The sequence below is a fragment of the Grammomys surdaster genome, unplaced genomic scaffold, assembly GCF_004785775.1.
Source record: "Grammomys surdaster isolate TR1022 unplaced genomic scaffold, NIH_TR_1.0 126131, whole genome shotgun sequence".
Taxonomy (NCBI): domain Eukaryota; kingdom Metazoa; phylum Chordata; class Mammalia; order Rodentia; family Muridae; genus Grammomys; species Grammomys surdaster.
The window spans coordinates 6,416,570-6,434,933 of record NW_021620939.1 but is presented as its reverse complement, the minus strand read 5'-3'; the positions used below and the strand labels follow the sequence as shown (position 1 = coordinate 6,434,933).

The 18,364-nt window shown below is 49.7% G+C and overlaps 1 protein-coding gene across 1 annotated transcript in view; it reads left to right on the top strand.

Annotated features, from left to right (window-relative positions):
• Bsn (bassoon presynaptic cytomatrix protein) overlaps positions 1 to 18,364 on the top strand; it is an 87,824-nt gene that overhangs the window by 46,889 nt on the left and 22,571 nt on the right. The window contains exons 2-3 of the mRNA XM_028756805.1: positions 4,109 to 4,517; positions 15,673 to 16,560. Coding sequence (XP_028612638.1) covers positions 4,109 to 4,517; positions 15,673 to 16,560 — 1,297 coding nt within the window. The remainder of the gene's footprint in view (positions 1 to 4,108; positions 4,518 to 15,672; positions 16,561 to 18,364) is intronic.

Sequence of the window (18,364 nt, the reverse complement as noted above, 5' to 3'; positions counted from 1 at the left end):
CAGACATGGACATGGCACATGCACATGCAGACATGGACATGGCACATGCACATGCAGACACACAAACACAGGAGGTGTTTTACTTTCCCCTGCTGGTTTCCGACCCCCCTTCATATATGCCCTCTCTCCGGCCTGACCCTCTGTGCCTTTGTTCCTTTATGGAAGTATCTGCCCCCTTCCCTCTCATTTTATCCTTATCCCAGCACTTCCTAAGAAGCAGGCTCCCCAAGACTGCTGGGAGTGAAGCCTTGGGGACTTCACTGATGTCCTGTGTCCCCAAGGTCAGGTCTTTCTTGGGACAGGATGGTCTTGCATGTGGACATTGCCCTTCCTCTTTCCTTGCTTCCAGCAAGCACGTTCTGGTGGAGACTTCTGTTTGTGATGGCAGGCCTCCTAGAGGTCTTACTTCCTCTGTCCTCAGGCTGTCCCTTATTCTTGAGTCGTCTTGGGATCTGTGTCCATATGGTCATGACTCTTGAGCTCCATCATGGTGAGACCTTTGTTAAGCAGGAGGAGGAACTGTACTGCGTTCGGGGAGACACTGGGCTTTCCTGGTGTGGTGTATGGGCTTCATAGGTGAAGCCATTTTCTCGTACAGCTCAGCCTCTGATGAATAGACTCAGTTTGACGTGTTCCTGTCCTCCCCACACTCAGTGTTGGCTGCTCTCCAGTATGGGAGCCTCTCTAACCCTATGGCTCATTTCCTTCCTTCCTTCCTTCCTTTCTTCCTTCCTTCTTTCCTTCCTTCCTTCCTTCCTCCCTCCCTCCCTCCCTCCCTCCCTCCCTCCCTTCCTTCCTTCTTTCCTTCTGTCTTCTGACATAAGGTCTCACTTTGTAGCAGCCCTGGTTGTCCTGGAACTCTCTCTGTAGACCAGGCTGTCCTCAAATTCACAGTGATCCACCTGCCTCTACCTCCAGTGTGCCACTAAGGCCAGCTATATGGTGTCATTTTCTTCTGTCTTTTTTCTGGGCTTTCCTTTGAGCCCATGGATGCGGTTGAACCTTGAGTGCTTTCCTGGGCTTCTGCTCTCTGGGAGATCTCTGTTCCTGAGACTCTCCTGTGACCTGAACTCACTCTCTCATATAAAACTATCCAGACCTAAATTGTAAGGTTTCTCCTGCCCCCCACAATCTTCAACACAACTAAATTCAAAGTTTTGGTTTTGCTTTTGCACTCCCCAGCCCTGGCTTCCTCCTCTGCATTCCCCATGGGAGAGAAAAGCAGCGATGTCTTTTGTTGGGTCTTTCCTCCCTCAACTTCTACAGATTGTCTCCTGTGCTATTGCCTCCTGCTCACTGGATTCCCTACCTCCATTGTCCTCTCTGTAGCACAGAGCCTAAATGCACCTCTGTTGGGAAACCTTAAAGGCCCTGTTGTTCCAGCCCTCCACATGTTCCGTTTGAGCTTCCCAACTAATTCATGTAATTCAAAGATGCTGTCAGGAGCGGTTCTAGGTGGTGGGAGTAACAATGGTTTGCACATGACACTCTGGTGCCTTCCTCCGCCCATGCTGAGGGTGCTCTGACAGCCGTCTGAGCCTTCCTTAAGTCTAGCTTGCTCTTCTGCCTCAGGGAGAGCAGCTTGTCCTTTAGTGTGGAGGTCTCCTCACCTTCCTTGTGACCGTGGCAGTGTGTCTGGCAGTGATTTGTTTGTACATCTGTCTCTAATCTAGACTGAGGATTGGATTCCTGTGTGATTTGCTTTTTGAAAAATTCATTTTAATTAAATATTGAGTAGGTATTCATAAAGAATATAAGAAGGCTTATAAAATATGTATGTGTGTAAAGAGTAACTGAGTGTGCACCTGGAGGCTTGACCTGCCTTGTAGGAATGTAAGAGCCTCAGGTGCGTCCCACCCTATAACATTGCCATATCGTGTTGCCATCAAGAAAGTTCAGTCAGGAACCAAACAGTTGAGTGTCCCACCCCCATTCTCAAACCAAATCTCATAATGTTTGAAATAAGCTTGTGCTTTTGTGTTGGCTGACTTCATAACTCTCCTCAGCTGAATGCTATTGCATGTTGCCCATAGTCTGTAGGTTGGATATGCTCATAGGGTCAAAAACAGGTCAAAGGACTGAGAACAGATACACAGGTGAGTGTGAACAACTGAAAGAAAGACAGACAGAAAGAAGGAAGCCTGTTGTTAGAATCTCTGTCTCCGATGCTACTCTGTGAGTCTGTTGCTAAGCAAACTCCTTATGAAATGCTCATAAGTGCATGGCGTTGCTCACTGCTTGGGCCCTGCTTCCTGAGCTCAGCCAACTATTCATACATCTTTCCATTCATTTTTGTGTGCCCATTGACTATCCACTCAGTGAGAAGCACAGTGCTGGGCCCTAGTGTGGTCTGCAGCAGGGAGCAAACCAGTCACAGGCCTTTTCCTGGGTTTGTGCCAGCTTGTGCCAGGCCCTCAGTATGCACAACATTCCTAAAGAACCACTAACTTGTGATACAACATTGAGTTCAAAGTCACTTTGAGCTGGTCACAGGTCATAGTCCACACCTATAATCATAGCGGGAGGCAGAGCCATGAATTTGAGGCCAGCATGGGCTACAGAAGTGAAACTTTTCCAGTGTCTCCGCAAATCTGGTCTGTCCTGTGTCAGTCATCCAAGGAATATAGGCCAAAGCCTGTCTAGAATGTTCTGGAAAGCAATAGGAAACTTGGTTTTTGGCTTTTTGTATTCACACTGGAAAAGACATAAATTAGCAGAAACAAACTTAAGTTGATTCAAAGAAGAAACTTAGGGATTTGGATTTTAGCCTGAATGTTTCTTTTACCTCATGGGTCTACTCAGCTCTTCAGACAGGTCATTCTGGGATGGACATGGTGCCAGGCACACTGGGCCTCCTTTAGTGCTTTCTCGAGGGTTAGACTTAAAGCCCCACCCAGCCTTACTCCAATGAAAAGAGTAACCTTGCATCTCACTTTCTTAGACTCAGTTGGGCACCAGGCTTGCTGCAGGGTCTCCAGAAGGCAGAAGGCAGGGCAGGACATCAGTATCACCTAGAGGCTTCTCAACAGGGCAGTCCAAGGCTGGAGATGGCTCACCTGTCTCAATCACTTTGTATTGCTGTGAAGAGACATCATGATCATGAGAACTATTAAAAGAGAAAGCACTTAATTTGGGCTGGCTTACAGTTTCAGAGGGTCAGTCCGTTGCCATGGCAGCGTGGCGGCAGGTGCATGGCAGCGTGGAGGCAGGTGCCTCAGAAGGAGCTGACAGCAACATCCTGATGTGCAGGCAGAGAGGAATGGGCTCGGCATGGATGGGCTTTTGAGACCTCAAAGCCCACCCTCAGTGACACCCTTCCTCCAACAAGGCCACACCTCCTAATCCTTCTAATCCTTTCAAATAGTGCTACTCCCTGGTGACTAAGTATTTAAATATAATGAGTCTATTTGCCCATTCTTATTCAAACCACCACATCTGTTAAGACCACTGGCTGCTTTTCCAGAGGACATGGATTTGACTCTTAGTACCCACATGGCTGCTCACAACCAGGGAATCCAGTGCCCTCTCTGGCCTCTATGTGCACTCTCTACAAGTAGTGCACATGCATACACATACAAGCAAACATGAATATGCACAAATAAAAATAAAGCTCAAAGTGCAGTCCTAGGGCTAGGAATGTAACTCAGTTGGTAGAATACTTGCCTAACACACACAGAGTCTTGGCTCTTATAAATTGGGTATAGTGGTGCTCACTGGTAATCCCAGTTCTTTAGAAGTAGAGACAGGGGAATCAGAAATTCGGGGTCATTTTTAGCTACAGAGTGAGTTTAAGGCCAGCCTGGGCTACATGAGACCCTCTGTCAAACAAAGAAGTCCACCCACATTAGATGCACTACTAGTTCACTGACTAGAATCTCCTCTTTCTCAGAGTGTGGAAGAGGACAGTCATGTCCATCTGCCATATGGCCCAATGCCAAGAAGCTTGTCAGGGCTTGAGCACAGGAAGCAGTAAATAGCGACGGTGATGATGTCACTGTGTAAGAGAAAGGACAGTGACGGGGCCTGGGATCACTCTAGGTTGGAAGGGACCTATATAAGCTACTTCTGTAAGATGTGTCTCTAACAACCGTTTTAAATGTCATTTCAGTGTTCCCCGGAGACTGGACCCCAAGGAGCCCCTGGGTAGCCAGAGAGCAACTTCTCCAACTCCAAAGCAAGCTTCTGCTACTGCTCCTGGCCGAGAGAGCCCCCGAGAGACAAGGGCCCAAGGCCCATCAGGCCAGGAGGCTGAAGGTCCCCGCAGGACACTGCAGGTAGATAGTAGGTCACAGAGATCAGGACGGTCCCCCTCGGTGTCACCGGACAGAGGCAGCACTCCTACGTCACCCTACTCCGTTCCCCAGATTGCCCCTCTTCCCAGCAGCACCCTGTGTCCAATATGCAAGACATCGGACCTCACATCAACCTCCAGCCAGCCAAACTTCAACACCTGCACCCAGTGTCACAACAAGGTCTGCAACCAATGCGGGTTCAACCCCAACCCTCACCTCACCCAGGTAAGGATCTCTGTGCCACCCATGTCAGATCACTGTCTCACCATCTCCCCTCTGCTTCCTTCCCTTTCTTCTACCAATCCTGATCATGGCTATTTCCCTTGCCCACTAGTGCCATGAATCCTGAAGATGGGGGTAGTGGTGGTGGTTCCATGATTGGAATCAGAGGACAAGTTCTCGCCCCTGGTCTCCTGAGAGATTCCTGCACCCTAAAAATTTAGAAGGGGCCAGAGCAATGGCTTAGCAGTTAAGAACACTACCTGTTCTTCCAGAGGACTGGGGTCCAGTTCCTAGCACCCACATGGTGGCTCACAGCCATCTGTAACTCTAGTCCCAGGGACTCCAATGCTCTCTTCACACAGGGTGTACAGAGACATCCATGAAGGAAAACACCCATATTCATAAAAATAAAATAAATGCTTTTAACCTGGTGGTGGTGACACAAGCCTTTAATCCCAGCACTCAGGAGGCAGAGGCAGGAGGATCTCTGAGTTTGAAGCCAGCCTGATCTACTGAGTGAGTTCCAGGACAGCCAGGGCTACACAGAGAAAACTTGTCTCAAAAAACCAAACCAAACCAAACCAACCAAACCAAACCAAACAACCCACAAACTTAGAGTCTCAGAACAGAAATTAAAAAACAAAACTGCTTTAATTAAGCTTTAGAGAGGGCAAAAGAGAAGGACAACTTCTTCCAGTGGTTCCTCCATTAGAGCTGACCATACATACCTCTGGGGGACGCAAGCTTCCCTAGCTCTGGGCCTGCCTCTCTCCTTGACAGTTCTGCAGAAGGTTGCTCATAAGAGGACCAGATTTCTAAGAAGACTTGGGAACTGCCTTCCAGCAGGGGTCTGGACAGCTCCTCTCTGGATTTGGTTCCAGTTATCTGGGGGCCTAAGGTGGAGGACTAGACTGTCCTCCCCAATTTTGTGGTAGAGACCAGGCATTCACAAGGTATCAACATCCTGTCCTCACAGAGGGCTGTGCTACAGGACTGTATCAATGAGTTTAGCCTCTTTTTGCCCCAAAGAACTGTCAATTCACCTCTTTATCATGGCTTTGTACAGGATGTTGTACAGGTGTTGGAGGGGGATGCCTAACAGAGCTTTTGGGGGCTCCCTTTGGTGACCCAGAGGCTGGGTGCTCCCATGAATTAGCTAAGGTAGAGCCACACTTTTGGAAATACAATGAGTAGGTTTTCTGGCATCCTTGTATTCCTACAGGGTGACCCATAGAAGTCTCAGTTTCTCCCCCCAAAAGACTCTGCCTTGGACAGGATGCAGAGTAGCTACTGTAGGCAGCCACTGGGATTCATCAGCAGCTGGAGTTGTTTGGACCGTGTGGGAGGGGGATAAGTGAGAATAACTGTTAACAGGTCAGGGTCTATATATGCCAACGTGAGCGCTGTGGGTGTGGGACGTGTGGTTTTTCGAGAGGTACGTGTGAGATGCCGAGGAAGGAGCTGTTGGTGTGGGGCGATGACTCAGTGCATTTGGAGCTGCTCCTGGAGTGTGGGGGCTTCCTGAGGAGGCATGCACGCTCGTGATTACTGCATCTGTGATTAGAAACAGACCCATCCCTGCACCCATCAGTTAAGTAAGTGTTAGCTGTTCCATATTGGGAACAGTGTGATCAAAAGAGGGGAAGCTCACCTGTTTGATCCTACCAATGGAGTCGCCACAAGCTTCTGCCCCCCCCCCCAGGAGCAGGAAGACTTGGTGGATGGCCCAGTGTTTCTGGGGGATGGGCCCTCATGATGAGCCCTCTGGATTTCTGACTGCATGAGATGCTCACTTGCGCTGCAGCCCTAGGTGGGGTGGGTGAGAAGAAAGAACCGCACGTGGTGGGTATCCCACCACCCCCTATGCCACAGCCTTAGCCTCCTGCTTCCTTCAAGCCCAGAACCTTTAGAGAGATGGGAAGGGAGCCAGCCTGTGACTGTGCCTAGAAAAACAGCAGAGTAGGAGGACCTGGAGACACTCAGTCCATCTGCCTCGCCGTGCTGGGGGGAGGCTGGGGCTCAGGGCCAGGAGGAAGGAGGGCCTCAAACTTACTGCAAATTGACAGTGGAGAGCAAACCTCTTGGCCAAATACTTCAAACCAGCGCTGGACTGGACAAATTGAGTGGTCCTTTAGCATGGGCTTTTGGCATCCTCTGGGCATCCAGAGGTCTAAGACAGTAGTGAAAGGTGGCAGCTTTTCCCAGGCTTGCTTCTACAGAGCCTGGGAGGAGCTACCATTCCGCAGCACACCATTTGAAAAATGCCACCTTAGTCTGTTCTACAGGCCCATGCCCAGCGACAGTCTATTCTGCTGGGGCCTCCAGACAGAATCTTTGCTTTCCTGGAGCTGGCTTTCAGGGGTATTTCTGTCAAGGAAAGCTAAACCTTGGTACATTTTCCTGAGGAGCAGCAAAGCACAATGATCACATTGGTGCCATTGCCCTTTGTCACGTGCTGAGAGCAGAGTCACCTCCCTGGTCATACCTTAATACAAAGAGGAAACAACTCGACAGGTTTCACTCGCCCATGGGTCCTGGGAAACCACTTCTATTCTGCACACCTCTAACACAGTCCAGGCTACTCATTCTTCTGGAAGAAGGTCATGGCGTCTTGGATTTTTTTTTTCCAGTTCAGGGCAGGTAAAGAATTTCACCTGAGGGCTGGAGAGACGGCTTAACAGTTAAGAGCACTTTTCTACTTGACACAAGAGCAGAGGACCTGAGTTCAGTTCCCAAGTACCCACAAGGCGGCTTACAACCATCCATAATCCCAGTTCCTAGGTAATCTGATGCCCTCTTCTGGTCTTCATGGGTATTACATACACATGGTGCCCTGAAGTACATATAAGCCAAAAAAAAAAAAATGTGAAATAAAAATAATTCTTTTTTTTTTAACTTACAAGGAGTTCACCTGTCAGGAACTGTGCCAAAAGACCATGTAGAGGAGTTTCATTTTGGCATCAGTTTTTTTTCCACACACAAGAAACCCTTGCTCTGACATCACATTGGTAGCCAGAGGCCAGAGATGCTAACATTCAGTGCTGGGGATGGGAAATGGGGAAGTGCTTCTTCTTGTCTCTCCCTAGAAGCAGGCGCCCAAGGACCAACCTCCATGGCTTTGCCAATGCTGCAGGTCCAGTCAGGCTGGTCAGCAGCCTTTCCAATCATCTGCAGTAGGAAGAAGGCCATATTGCCATTGTCTATTCTGACAGTCTGAGGAGGAAGTCAAGCCATAGCCATGTAGCTGCAGGAGAGGTGAGGTGGAGGAGCCAGTGGCCCAGAAGTGAGCTGTAGGAGAATATGGACAGTGACTTTGCCATTTATGCCTCAGAGCCTCTAGGCCCACTGAGAGCAGCCCCTGCAGCACACTCTGGCCCAGGCCTCCTGGAGATGAGTGTGTCATTGACCTTCAAGCAGTATCCCAGGAATGAGTGCAGTGTGAGGCAGAACACGCACAGGCCCCGCTTCAGTCAGTCCAGACTTCCAAAACACTTCCTCCAGGTAGACACAGCCTGGGCCTACCATGTCCTTCTCCTGGTGTGAGGGCTGCTATTCCCACCCAGACAGGGTTTCTCTGTTTAGCCCTGGCTGGTCCAGGGATAGATTCACTTCAAAGCTCCACTTGACAAAGTTACCAGGCTGATGAAATGGCTCAGCAGGTAAAGACACTTGATGCCAAGCCTAACAACCTCAGTTCAACTCCCAGGATCTGTATGGTGAAAGGACAGAAGTTGTTTTTTGATCTCCAAAAACATGCCATGACAACACATACACACACACACACATACACAGACACACACACACACACACAGAGACATACACACAGACAGACACATACACAAACATGTACACAGACACACACATACACTTACACACACACATACATACACTTACATACACACACATATACACATACACACAGACACACACACACACTCATACACATGCATACACTTACATACACACATACATATACACATAAACACAGACAGACAGACACACACACACACATACACATAGACACATACCACACATAGACAGAGAAAGAGAGAGAGAGAGAGAGAGAGAGAGAGAGAGAGAGAGAGAGAGAGAGAGAGAATAAATAAAGAAAAATTGTTTGAAATTTTAAGGAAAATACTAAAGAGGGAAAGAGTGTGGTCAGGACCTTGTCTATTCCAGGTTTAGACGTTGCTGAGGCCAAGGCGGGTATGTTTAACTTGCTGCCCCTCTACCCTTAACCTGATAGCAAGCCTTGGGTTGTGCAAAGAAGGAAGGGAGCCAATGTAATGGTCTAAGCCTCTCCCTCAGTGCCTGCATCCCACTCCTTCCCAGCAAGGGCCAGGGCACCAGATGGCCCGGGGGTGGTGCTATGAGCAGCCCAGAACCCTCAGCCCTAGTCAGCAGCCTGTCCTCCTTCCTCTGCTCCCTCTTGGCCACACTGCTGCTTGGGCCAGATTCAAATGAGGAGCAGGTGTCATAAGGGCATGGAACTAGCCTGCCTCCAGGAGGACATGGCTACAGCCATTCCCTCTAACCCTGAATAAAGAGCAAGTGGACCTCCAGGCAGGCTGGGAAAGGAAGGGGGTCTTAACCATGTGCCTAGTCCCCAGGCAGTTTGCTGTTTGCCCCCCTTGATTTAAAAATAACAACAGCAAAACCTTTTCAGTCAATAGGGGAAAGTCCTCCAAGCTTCTACAGCTCTTAGGCAACCAGCTCTGTTGCTAGAACATGGCTTCGGGCTAACTGTTTTCCAGAGACAGGACCTTAATTGGATTTGTAGAATGGAGAGCAGACCAACGGGAGACATGGGAGAGACAGACACGGGAGAGACACGGGAGAGACAAACACGGGACAGACACGGGAGAGAGAGAGACACGGGAGAGAGAGACACGGGAGAGACAGACACGGGAGAGATACAGGAGAGACAAACACGGGAGAGACACGGGAGAGACAGACACGGGAGTGCTGCAGTAGCGGCTGTTTCATGGCCAAAGCTGTCAGGCATGGAGTGGGCTAGGCGTCAACCGAACACAAATGGGAAAGCATGCCAGAGCAGAAAATGCGGTTTATCCCTAAAACTTACATTTTATATGTAAAGTCAAAGGAACCAGGATGAAGATAGTGAGTAAAGATGGCCAAGAGAAGGGGTGATGAGATGGCTCAGTGGGTAAAGGTGCTTGCTGCCAAATCTGATGAACCGAGTTCAACTCCCAGGACCCACATGATAAAAGAGAACTGGTTCTTGCAAGTTGTACTTTGACCCATACACAAAAGCTGTGGTGCATGCCCACAGAGGCACACACAAACAAACCCTCAAATGGTCAAAACAACCTTGACAAAAAAAAAAAAAAAAACCCAAGTTGGAGGGGGCTAGAGAGATGACTTTGTGGTTCAGAGCACTGGCTGCTCTTTTAGAGGACCAGAGTTCAGTTCCCAGTGCTGGTATCAGGTGACATAACTACCCGTAACTCCAGCTCCTGGAGATTCAATGCCCTCTTCTGGCCTCCACAGGTACTGTGTGTGTACATACACATGAGAGTAAAATAAAAAAATTTTAACCAGAAAAAGTGAGACCCTGTCTCAAAAAAATTGAATAACACATAAAATCAAGCTAGACACGATGATGCATACCTTTAATCCCACCACTCTCCAGACAGAGGCAAGTGGATTTTTAAATTTTTTCAAGACCAGCCTGGTCTACAAAGTTAGTTCCAGTACAGCCGGGTCCATTACACCGAGAAACCCTATGTCAAAAAAAAAAAAAAAAGAAAAAGAAAGAAAGAAAGAAAGAAAGAAAGAAAGAAAGAAAGAAAGAAAAGAAAGAAAAAATAAATAAAGGAAAATAAAAAACAAAATCAGAACAACAAAACAATATCCAAATATCCCAAATTTCACTACATATACATTTACATGATTATATGTGTATGTCTGTGTTTCTGTTTCTCTCTCTCTCTCTCTCTCTCTCTCTCTCTCTCTCTCTCTCTCTCTCTGTGTGTGTGTGTGTGTGTGTGTGTGTGTGTGTGTGTGTGTATTTCTGAGATCCAACCCAGGACCTAGGTACTAGGTGCTAAGTATTCTGCTATCAAGTTACACTCCCAGCTCAAGGCAAAATGATCTTTGTCAAGAACTACAAGAATTTTGAATGGAGAAAGCCAAATGATGCTGTAAGGCTGCATCTCCACAGGCAAAAGAATAAAACTGGACCCTTACAGCAGCCATATGTAATCTTGACCCAGAGTGAACGAGACACTTACACGTACAAGGTAACACTGGAAAGCTCCTATGGGGAAATACAAGACAAGCTCTTCCAACTTTGGACTTGCCTATGGTTTCTTATCTAAGAACCAAAGGCACAGTCAACAGAGAGAAAGACAGACCAGACTGGATGAAAATTTAAGATGTTTGAGAGAAATTATTTGCCAAACATATACCTAGTAGGGAGTTGATATACTCAGAATATACAAGCAAATCCTACAACCCAACTAAAAGACACCAGGAGAGCACTGGAGGAGCTCAGCTCTGTGACAGTAGAGCACCTTCCTCAATACTGCATCATGGGAAACCCACAGGAAAATGGAAAGAAATGTGTAAGGAACACTCCCAGATTCATTACCTGAGTCTTTAATTAGCCTGTGATTCTCCTGGGGTTTTGTTTGTTTGTTTTTGTTTCGGAGGGGGGGCTGTTTTGGGGTTTGGTTTGGTTTGGTTTGGCTTTCTGAGTCAGGATCTCACTATGTAGTCCTGACTGTCTTGGAACCCACTATGTAGACAAGGCTGACATCCACCTGCCTCTGCCTCCTGAGTGCTGGGATTAAAGACATGCACTAAAATGCCTGGATTTCTCCTGACTTTATCATATCTCTGTCCTTCTGTCTGCCTGTCCATCCCTCATTCAACTAATTTCTTTGTTGATTTTCGAAGCGTGTTGCGGATAGCAGTGTACTTCACACTGACTACTCCAGCAGGCATATCACTGTTAAGTAGGATTCAGTATTTACTGTAGGTTATTTTAGGTAAAATATACATATAATGACATTTACAGAGTCTAAGTATACCACTCAGTGAGCTTTGGAGAGCTGTGTCAGGCCCATGGGGACTGTGGATCATCTGCAGTAACAGTGAAAGTCAGGTCAATGGTGTCTGGGGGCCAAGAGCCAAGGACTTTTGATAAGGAAGAGCCAAGATGAGGACACCTGGAAACCAAAAAAATTCAAGAGGAGAGACATGAAGGCAGGGGATGAACTCCAATGGTCCTGGGGATTTAAAAAAGAGGCTGAGGCAAGTCCAAGGGGGTGCAACCTTTCTGGGGCTGAGAGGAGTGAGTGGAAAGAGGGAAGAGACATAAGATCAGCTTAGGAGGGAAGGGAGACCTTTCAGAGCCTCCTCGGAGTTATAGGCCAGTGAGGCCTTCCAGCCTCGGGGAACGACTCCATTCTCTGCCATCACAGACTACACTTAGATTTGGGTATGCTCCCAGGACCCTCCTCAGATCTGTGGGTTGGCACAGCCCTCTTCTGCAGGTCATGTCTGACTGGGTCATATGTTCTTCCCCACTGTGCTCTGAAGTGCCCCTCTGTATAGGCTGAGATCACAGCAGACAGGCAAAGCACAGTGTTGGTGGATGGGCAGCAGAGGGTTTGGATAAGGCAGGTGGTCAATATTGCTATACGAATGTCTAGGCCAGCCAAGACACTGGCCTCTGCTTGATGTTTAGGGATCATAGGGGTTAGGAGAGTGCTGTACCTCCTAATGAGACCTGACCAGTGAATCACAGCCCAGAAAGGCCTGGAGTCACACTGGCACGGGGTCATCCCAGGGACCTCTGACTTTGGTAGCTGCAGGGGAGTCTCATTTATAAGCCACCTCTGTGATGTTTAAAATGGAAAGCATGAATTCAGTCCCAGGCATGATGTCAGTGCCGAGTGATCCAGCACTGAATGCTACTCTCCCAGTAAGGGCCAGGGCTCAGAGGCAGGCGGCTCTCCCCAGGAAGGTGAGCTAAGTGATGGAGATCTGAAGCCCTGTTCTCCGCTACAGAGCATAGCGTAGGAGAGTGGCCAGAGAACCTGTTCCCTCCGGGGCATTTAGAGCTTTCTGCCAGCCTTCTTCCCCGGGACCATATTGTGAAGCCAGATGTGTCAAATATGTCTGGACCCTACCTGAGACTGGCATTCGCTGGTAGGTCTCAGGCCACTGAGATCCTTGTCAGGAGGGACTGTGTTAAAGCCCTTATCAGGGAGTATGTCTCTACTTTCCTTGCTGCCCCAGAAACCAGGAAAGGAACAGCAGGGAGTGGCTGTTGCAAACAGATCACTCAGAACCTTCTTACTCAACTCAGGGTCCACAGAACCTGCTGCCTGGTCTCCTGATCTTGGGAGGCTACTTAGCACACTGCACAGTTTGAGTAAAGGAGCAGATGGGAGACTCTTCTTCCAGATGAAGCCCTCTCGGAGCCAGGGGCACATAGAGAGCCACGCCTCTGCAGATCCCAGCATGCTCCTGGTGGGATGGGCAAGCTGTGGAAAGTCACATGCCTGTAGCCTCTGCTTCCCCTCTCCCAAACTACCTTGACCCTGCATACCACTCTGAGCCTTCTCACTTCACCGTCTTCAGGCACTCACTAGGCTGGCATTTGGGGAATGCATGGAAGGTCCTGCCAACCTTCTGAGATGGTAGGGCGGGCTTCCCTGCTGGAGAGAAGTGTCAGATTGATGGAAGTTAGTGTCATCTACCTTTGGGCCGCCCAGGAAGGGACCTCCAGCTCTACTTTGGACTCTGGGGACCTGAGGCATGAGATGTGCACATCTCCTGAGCAAATGCCTGGTCAGGACAGCAGGACCCTAAGGGGTTTCCTGTCACACTAGTAGAAGAATTAGTCCTTCTAATTCTGGTGGACAGCTTAGAGGGTACCTAAGAGTCACAGGCATCTCCTGGGCTCAGCCTCCTGATGAGGAATCATGATATGCAGCTGAGAAAGGCTGCAATTGCCACTGGTCTTGAGGCCAGAGTGTCCCCCTCAGCATTGTGCCTGTGTACCCTGGTGGACAGGTGGGTGGGGGTTCACAGCTGTCATCTCTGTCTCTAGTCATTGTAGGGACCTTGGAGAAGGGAGAAGAGTCTAGGACGGGCCTTTCCCAACAAACTCCTGGGATCTTTCGGGAGGCAGAAAAGAAAGTCTTTCCACGTTACAGAGAGCCCCGTCTGCCAGGGTCCTCCTTGGGAGGCCTCATGAACAAGGTCTTATCTGCCTAAGCCTGAGCCTGGGAGAGACTGGGGGAGGACACGGTCAAGGCTCCTCGCCGCCGTCTGGAAAATGCTGGATAGAAATAGCTGCATCCATCTGGCAGATGAGTCACTGAGGGGGTTTCAGCCATTTCTTGAAGAGGCTCTATTTTAGGTGAGATGCCTGTGGCCCAGCCTTGGTGATAGGGGCTGAAGAAAGGAAGGCACTGGCATCGAGTACAGGTTTTTGTTTGTTTAACAATGACCTCTGTTCAGCTCTGTCCAGACCCAAGGAAGGGTCACCCTGAAGTCCCAAATCAGGGACGTTACCTCCTAGATCCCAGGAATTCTTGCCATAGGTGCACATCAGAATTGGAACATTGGGTGTGGCCTAGGCCTGTAACCACTACAGGAATGGGTTTGGTGGCTGCCACCCTGGGCCAGAAAACAGGCCCTTGTTAGAACACAAATCCCCCTGTAGAGTCCCTCACCAGAGGAGCAGAAGCAGCCCCTAAAATCCCTTTTTGATGGACCCCACACACACCAAAAATGAACTTTCTAGGAGGGTATCAGAGACTGAAAGGTTTATCTGTGGATTTCTCCGTCCAGTGTGAACAAAGTTCCACTGGATTTTCAGAAGCACAGGGTGGGTTAACAGTTCTCAGCTAGGGCTATGCTGCCCTGCCTCAGCCTTACTAGTCTTAGATTCTAGAGCTGGGTTTGGTCTTCTAGTGTCTGCAGGAATGGATTCTAGACTCTGAACTTGGCCCATACAATGTTAGGTGGCCATCCAAGAGGTGAGACTAGCGGCCACTGGGCTCCGGGCTGCCCAGCCCGAGAATCAGGAGTTAAATGAAGTTGCCAGGGCTGCTCTTGTCAGAAGCTATAGTTTCTGCTCTGGTGACCACAAGAGCACACTGCTAACTCGTTTCAGACTTTGTTTCGTCTGCTGTGAGGACAATTACCTCTGATCATGCCCTCCGGGGTGCTTGGCATAAGGTGGTGCTCACCACAATACGATATTTCTCCAATCTTTGAGCACTGTTCTTGGGCTGCTGGGACAGGATGCCTGAGCTTAGGCTCCTTACCTGACAAGCCACCTCACAACAGCAGAGACCCACTGCAGCCTTGGGGACAAGCCACCTCACAACAGCAGAGACCCACTGCAGCCTGGGGACCTCATGAGCTTTGAGGATCACTCGGCATAGTATGCTGACAAAGCCCTTAGAGGAGTGTGAGTCTGTGGGTGATGTGTCCTGATTTATACGTGGTTTCATTTGGCAAGAAAAGGTAGTAACTACTTATGAGACTGGAAGTCCAAAAGGAAAGTCTGTTCTGTTACTCTTTTAGTACACAGGCGACATGGAAGACTCAGACCTGGCCTGTGGCATGGTCACATCCTGTACAGGTTCATGCCAAAGGGGAGCTAAAAGTTTGTAACATGAACATCGAGCAGGATATTGATTGACTCATTATTCTGTCATTTTCCCTTGTCTTGTGGTTGGAGGTGTGGCACTTGTCTAATGTGCATGTGGCCCTGAGCTTGACCAAGGACACCATAAAACAAGCAATACCAGAACCCCCGAATGCAAAGAAAATCCAAAGTCATGTCTCATCTGCATCCCACTGACTCTGCTCTCGAGAGTTTTCCTTATGTATCTCTACCTTCCATGAGAATACAAGGTCTTCCAGGACAGGAATCATATCATGGCTTCTTTTTATTTCTTTTGCTTTCCTCTCTCATGTATCTATCTTCACTTCTAACTATGCATGGTGTTTGTGTGCGTGCATAAGAACAAGTGTGAGTCTGTCTGTCTGTCTGTCTGTCTGTCTAACTGTGCAGATAGTGACTTCAGGAACTGTCCATCCCTGCAGTATTCTGAGCTCTGTGCACTCTGACCCTGACCACTCTACTGACGGCTGTTTCCTCCCACAGGTGAAGGAGTGGCTCTGTTTGAATTGTCAGATGCAGAGAGCCCTGGGAATGGACATGACCACTGCGCCTCGGTCCAAGAGCCAGCAGCAGCTACACTCCCCGGCCCTGTCTCCTGCCCACTCCCCAGCCAAACAGCCTCTGGGGAAGCCAGAACAAGAGAGATCTCCTCGGGGCCCAGGGGCCACACAGTCTGGTGCCCGCCAGACTGAAGCAGCCAGGGCCACCTCAGTGCCTGGGCCTACCCAGGCAACTGCCCCTCCAGAGGTGGGGAGGGTGTCTCCTCAGCCCCCTCTCTCCACCAAGCCTTCCACAGCTGAGCCCAGGCCACCTGCAGGAGAGGCCCAGGGCAAAAGTGCCACCACAGTGCCCTCTGGGCTTGGTGCTGGTGAACAGACCCAGGAGGGCCTCACCGGGAAGCTCTTCGGCCTTGGAGCATCACTACTGACCCAGGCGAGCACCCTTATGTCTGTGCAGCCAGAGGCTGACACCCAGGGCCAGCCTTCCCCCAGCAAGGGACCACCCAAGATTGTCTTCAGTGATGCCAGCAAGGAGGCGGGTCCAAGACCCCCAGGCTCAGGGCCTGGGCCTGGGCCAACACCTGGAGCCAAAACCGAGCCTGGGGCTAGAACAGGTCCTGGATCAGGGCCTGGAGCCCTGGCAAAAACTGGAGGAACCGCCAGTCCAAAGCACGGCAGAGCAGAACATCAGGCAGCATCCAAGGCTGCTGCCAAGCCAAAGACCATGCCGAAGGAAAGGGCCACCTGCCCACTGTGCCAATCCGAGCTCAATGTGGGTAGCAGGGGTCCAGCCAACTACAACACCTGCACCGCCTGCAAGCTCCAGGTGTGCAACCTGTGCGGCTTTAACCCAGCCCCCCACCTTGTGGAGGTAAGAGAGCTGGGACAAGCATATTTCTTTGTTGAGGTGGCAGGGAATATTGGGAAAGGAGGGAGAAGGGAGCCAGGACAGGCACTGAGATTGGGGACCACAGCAGTCAAAGGGCCACATTACAGCACATGCTACAGACCGATCACAGTCCACTTCCTGCCTTCTACTCAGAACTGTTGCAGTAGGTGGAGGTAATGGTCACTACTGGTTCTCACTGGCTGGCCATAGCTGTGCGACTGAGTCCTGGCTTAGGATGCCTTAACTGGCCATCCCATTTCCAGCTCCTGAGAGCATGGCCTTGATGAACGAAGCCAACATCATCCTGAGGTCCCATCCTGCTCTGGATCTGTGATTCTCACATAAGTAGGGAGTGAGGGCCCACGTGTCAGAAGGCCAGGTCCAGTGCCCTGGGGGCTGAGGCTTCTCACAGTGAGACAGGCTCTGCCCTACCACCCAGGCTCCAAGCCCACCAGCTGGAGTCTAGTTTCAGTCCCTCTCTTAAGATCATGAGTGTACATGTTAACTTGTCAAAGTCCTGGCCTTTCCTCCACATGTTTTCCCCTGGGTAGGCCTGAGCTCTCCCAGGGGATAAGATGCTCAGAAATGCCTGTTCCTCCATAGGAAAGTTGAGGGAAAGCTAGGGTCGAAGATACTCTTTTCTCTGTTCCTGCTCCAGGAATGTGGACTGGGACCTGGGCAGAGCCGAGTAGAAGGGAGAGAGAGGCCTGGAGTTAGGCTAGTGTTCTTGTGAAGCTGGGAGTCCTGGAAAAGCCTGAAAGATAGAGGTACCCAGGCACAGCAAGACTACCCTGGGCCTTGTGACTCTGTCTGCTCATGCCTCAATCCTGTTACTTCCTTCTCTGGCCCAGTACCACCCATGTGACTTTACTATGGCTACCTTTGGCATGTCCAATCTGATTGGCTCATCATAGCCAGAGGTTATATGTCATGTCAGATTACTGGGCCAAGGACCCTTCATGTGGGCACCCACTAAGCCATGTGTGATATTCAGTTGAGTCATGCATGGCTGATGGGACAGAGGCCACAAGCCACCACTAATTCAAGGTGGGACAAGAGGGAGAACATGGAGTTACCACTGTGTCTATGCCACCTTCTTCTGACTTCCTTGGCAAAGGTTTCCTTAAGAATCAAGCCTAGTATGGCTAAGAAAACAACTTGACCACCACAGGCTGTATTTTCCAACATATGGGGAGACGTAGCCCTGAGTAAGATGAATGGCCTCTTTATGTGAAACCCATATGGCCTTTCAGGCCCAATACTACTACCTGTCCAAGCTGTAGAGTCAGTGGTTCACTGGAGGACATTAGCCCTAGCCAGCAGTCAGGGGAAGGGTCTGTCAGGGAGTCTCCAGAGCCTGTTTTGCCAAGACACCTGTACATGTAAGCTCACCACTGGTCAGATGGGTGCTCTGACACTGGAGGACCATGAGCCCGGGTGGACTTGAGGTAACCTAGTTTGGAAGCCCTGTATCCCCAAGAGACATCTCAGGCCATTTTTCCCATTAAGCAGGATATACATAGAGAGAAGAGACACTGTCTATCCAGGACCATAAATGTTCCTGACAGCTCCTTTTGGCAGCCTCTGGGGCAGGCCACAGGAAATGCTGAATCAGCCCAAACAAAAGTGACCCAGTCATGTGGTGACTTGAGGTGACCCAACTGAATTCTAATCTAGGCTTCTCTTTACACACTGGGTTCTAGCTTCCCTGGACTCTGGACCTTCTGCCTCTCAACAGGCAGCATTACCCACTCCCGTGCCTGGCAGCCTCATGCTCACCTCAGAG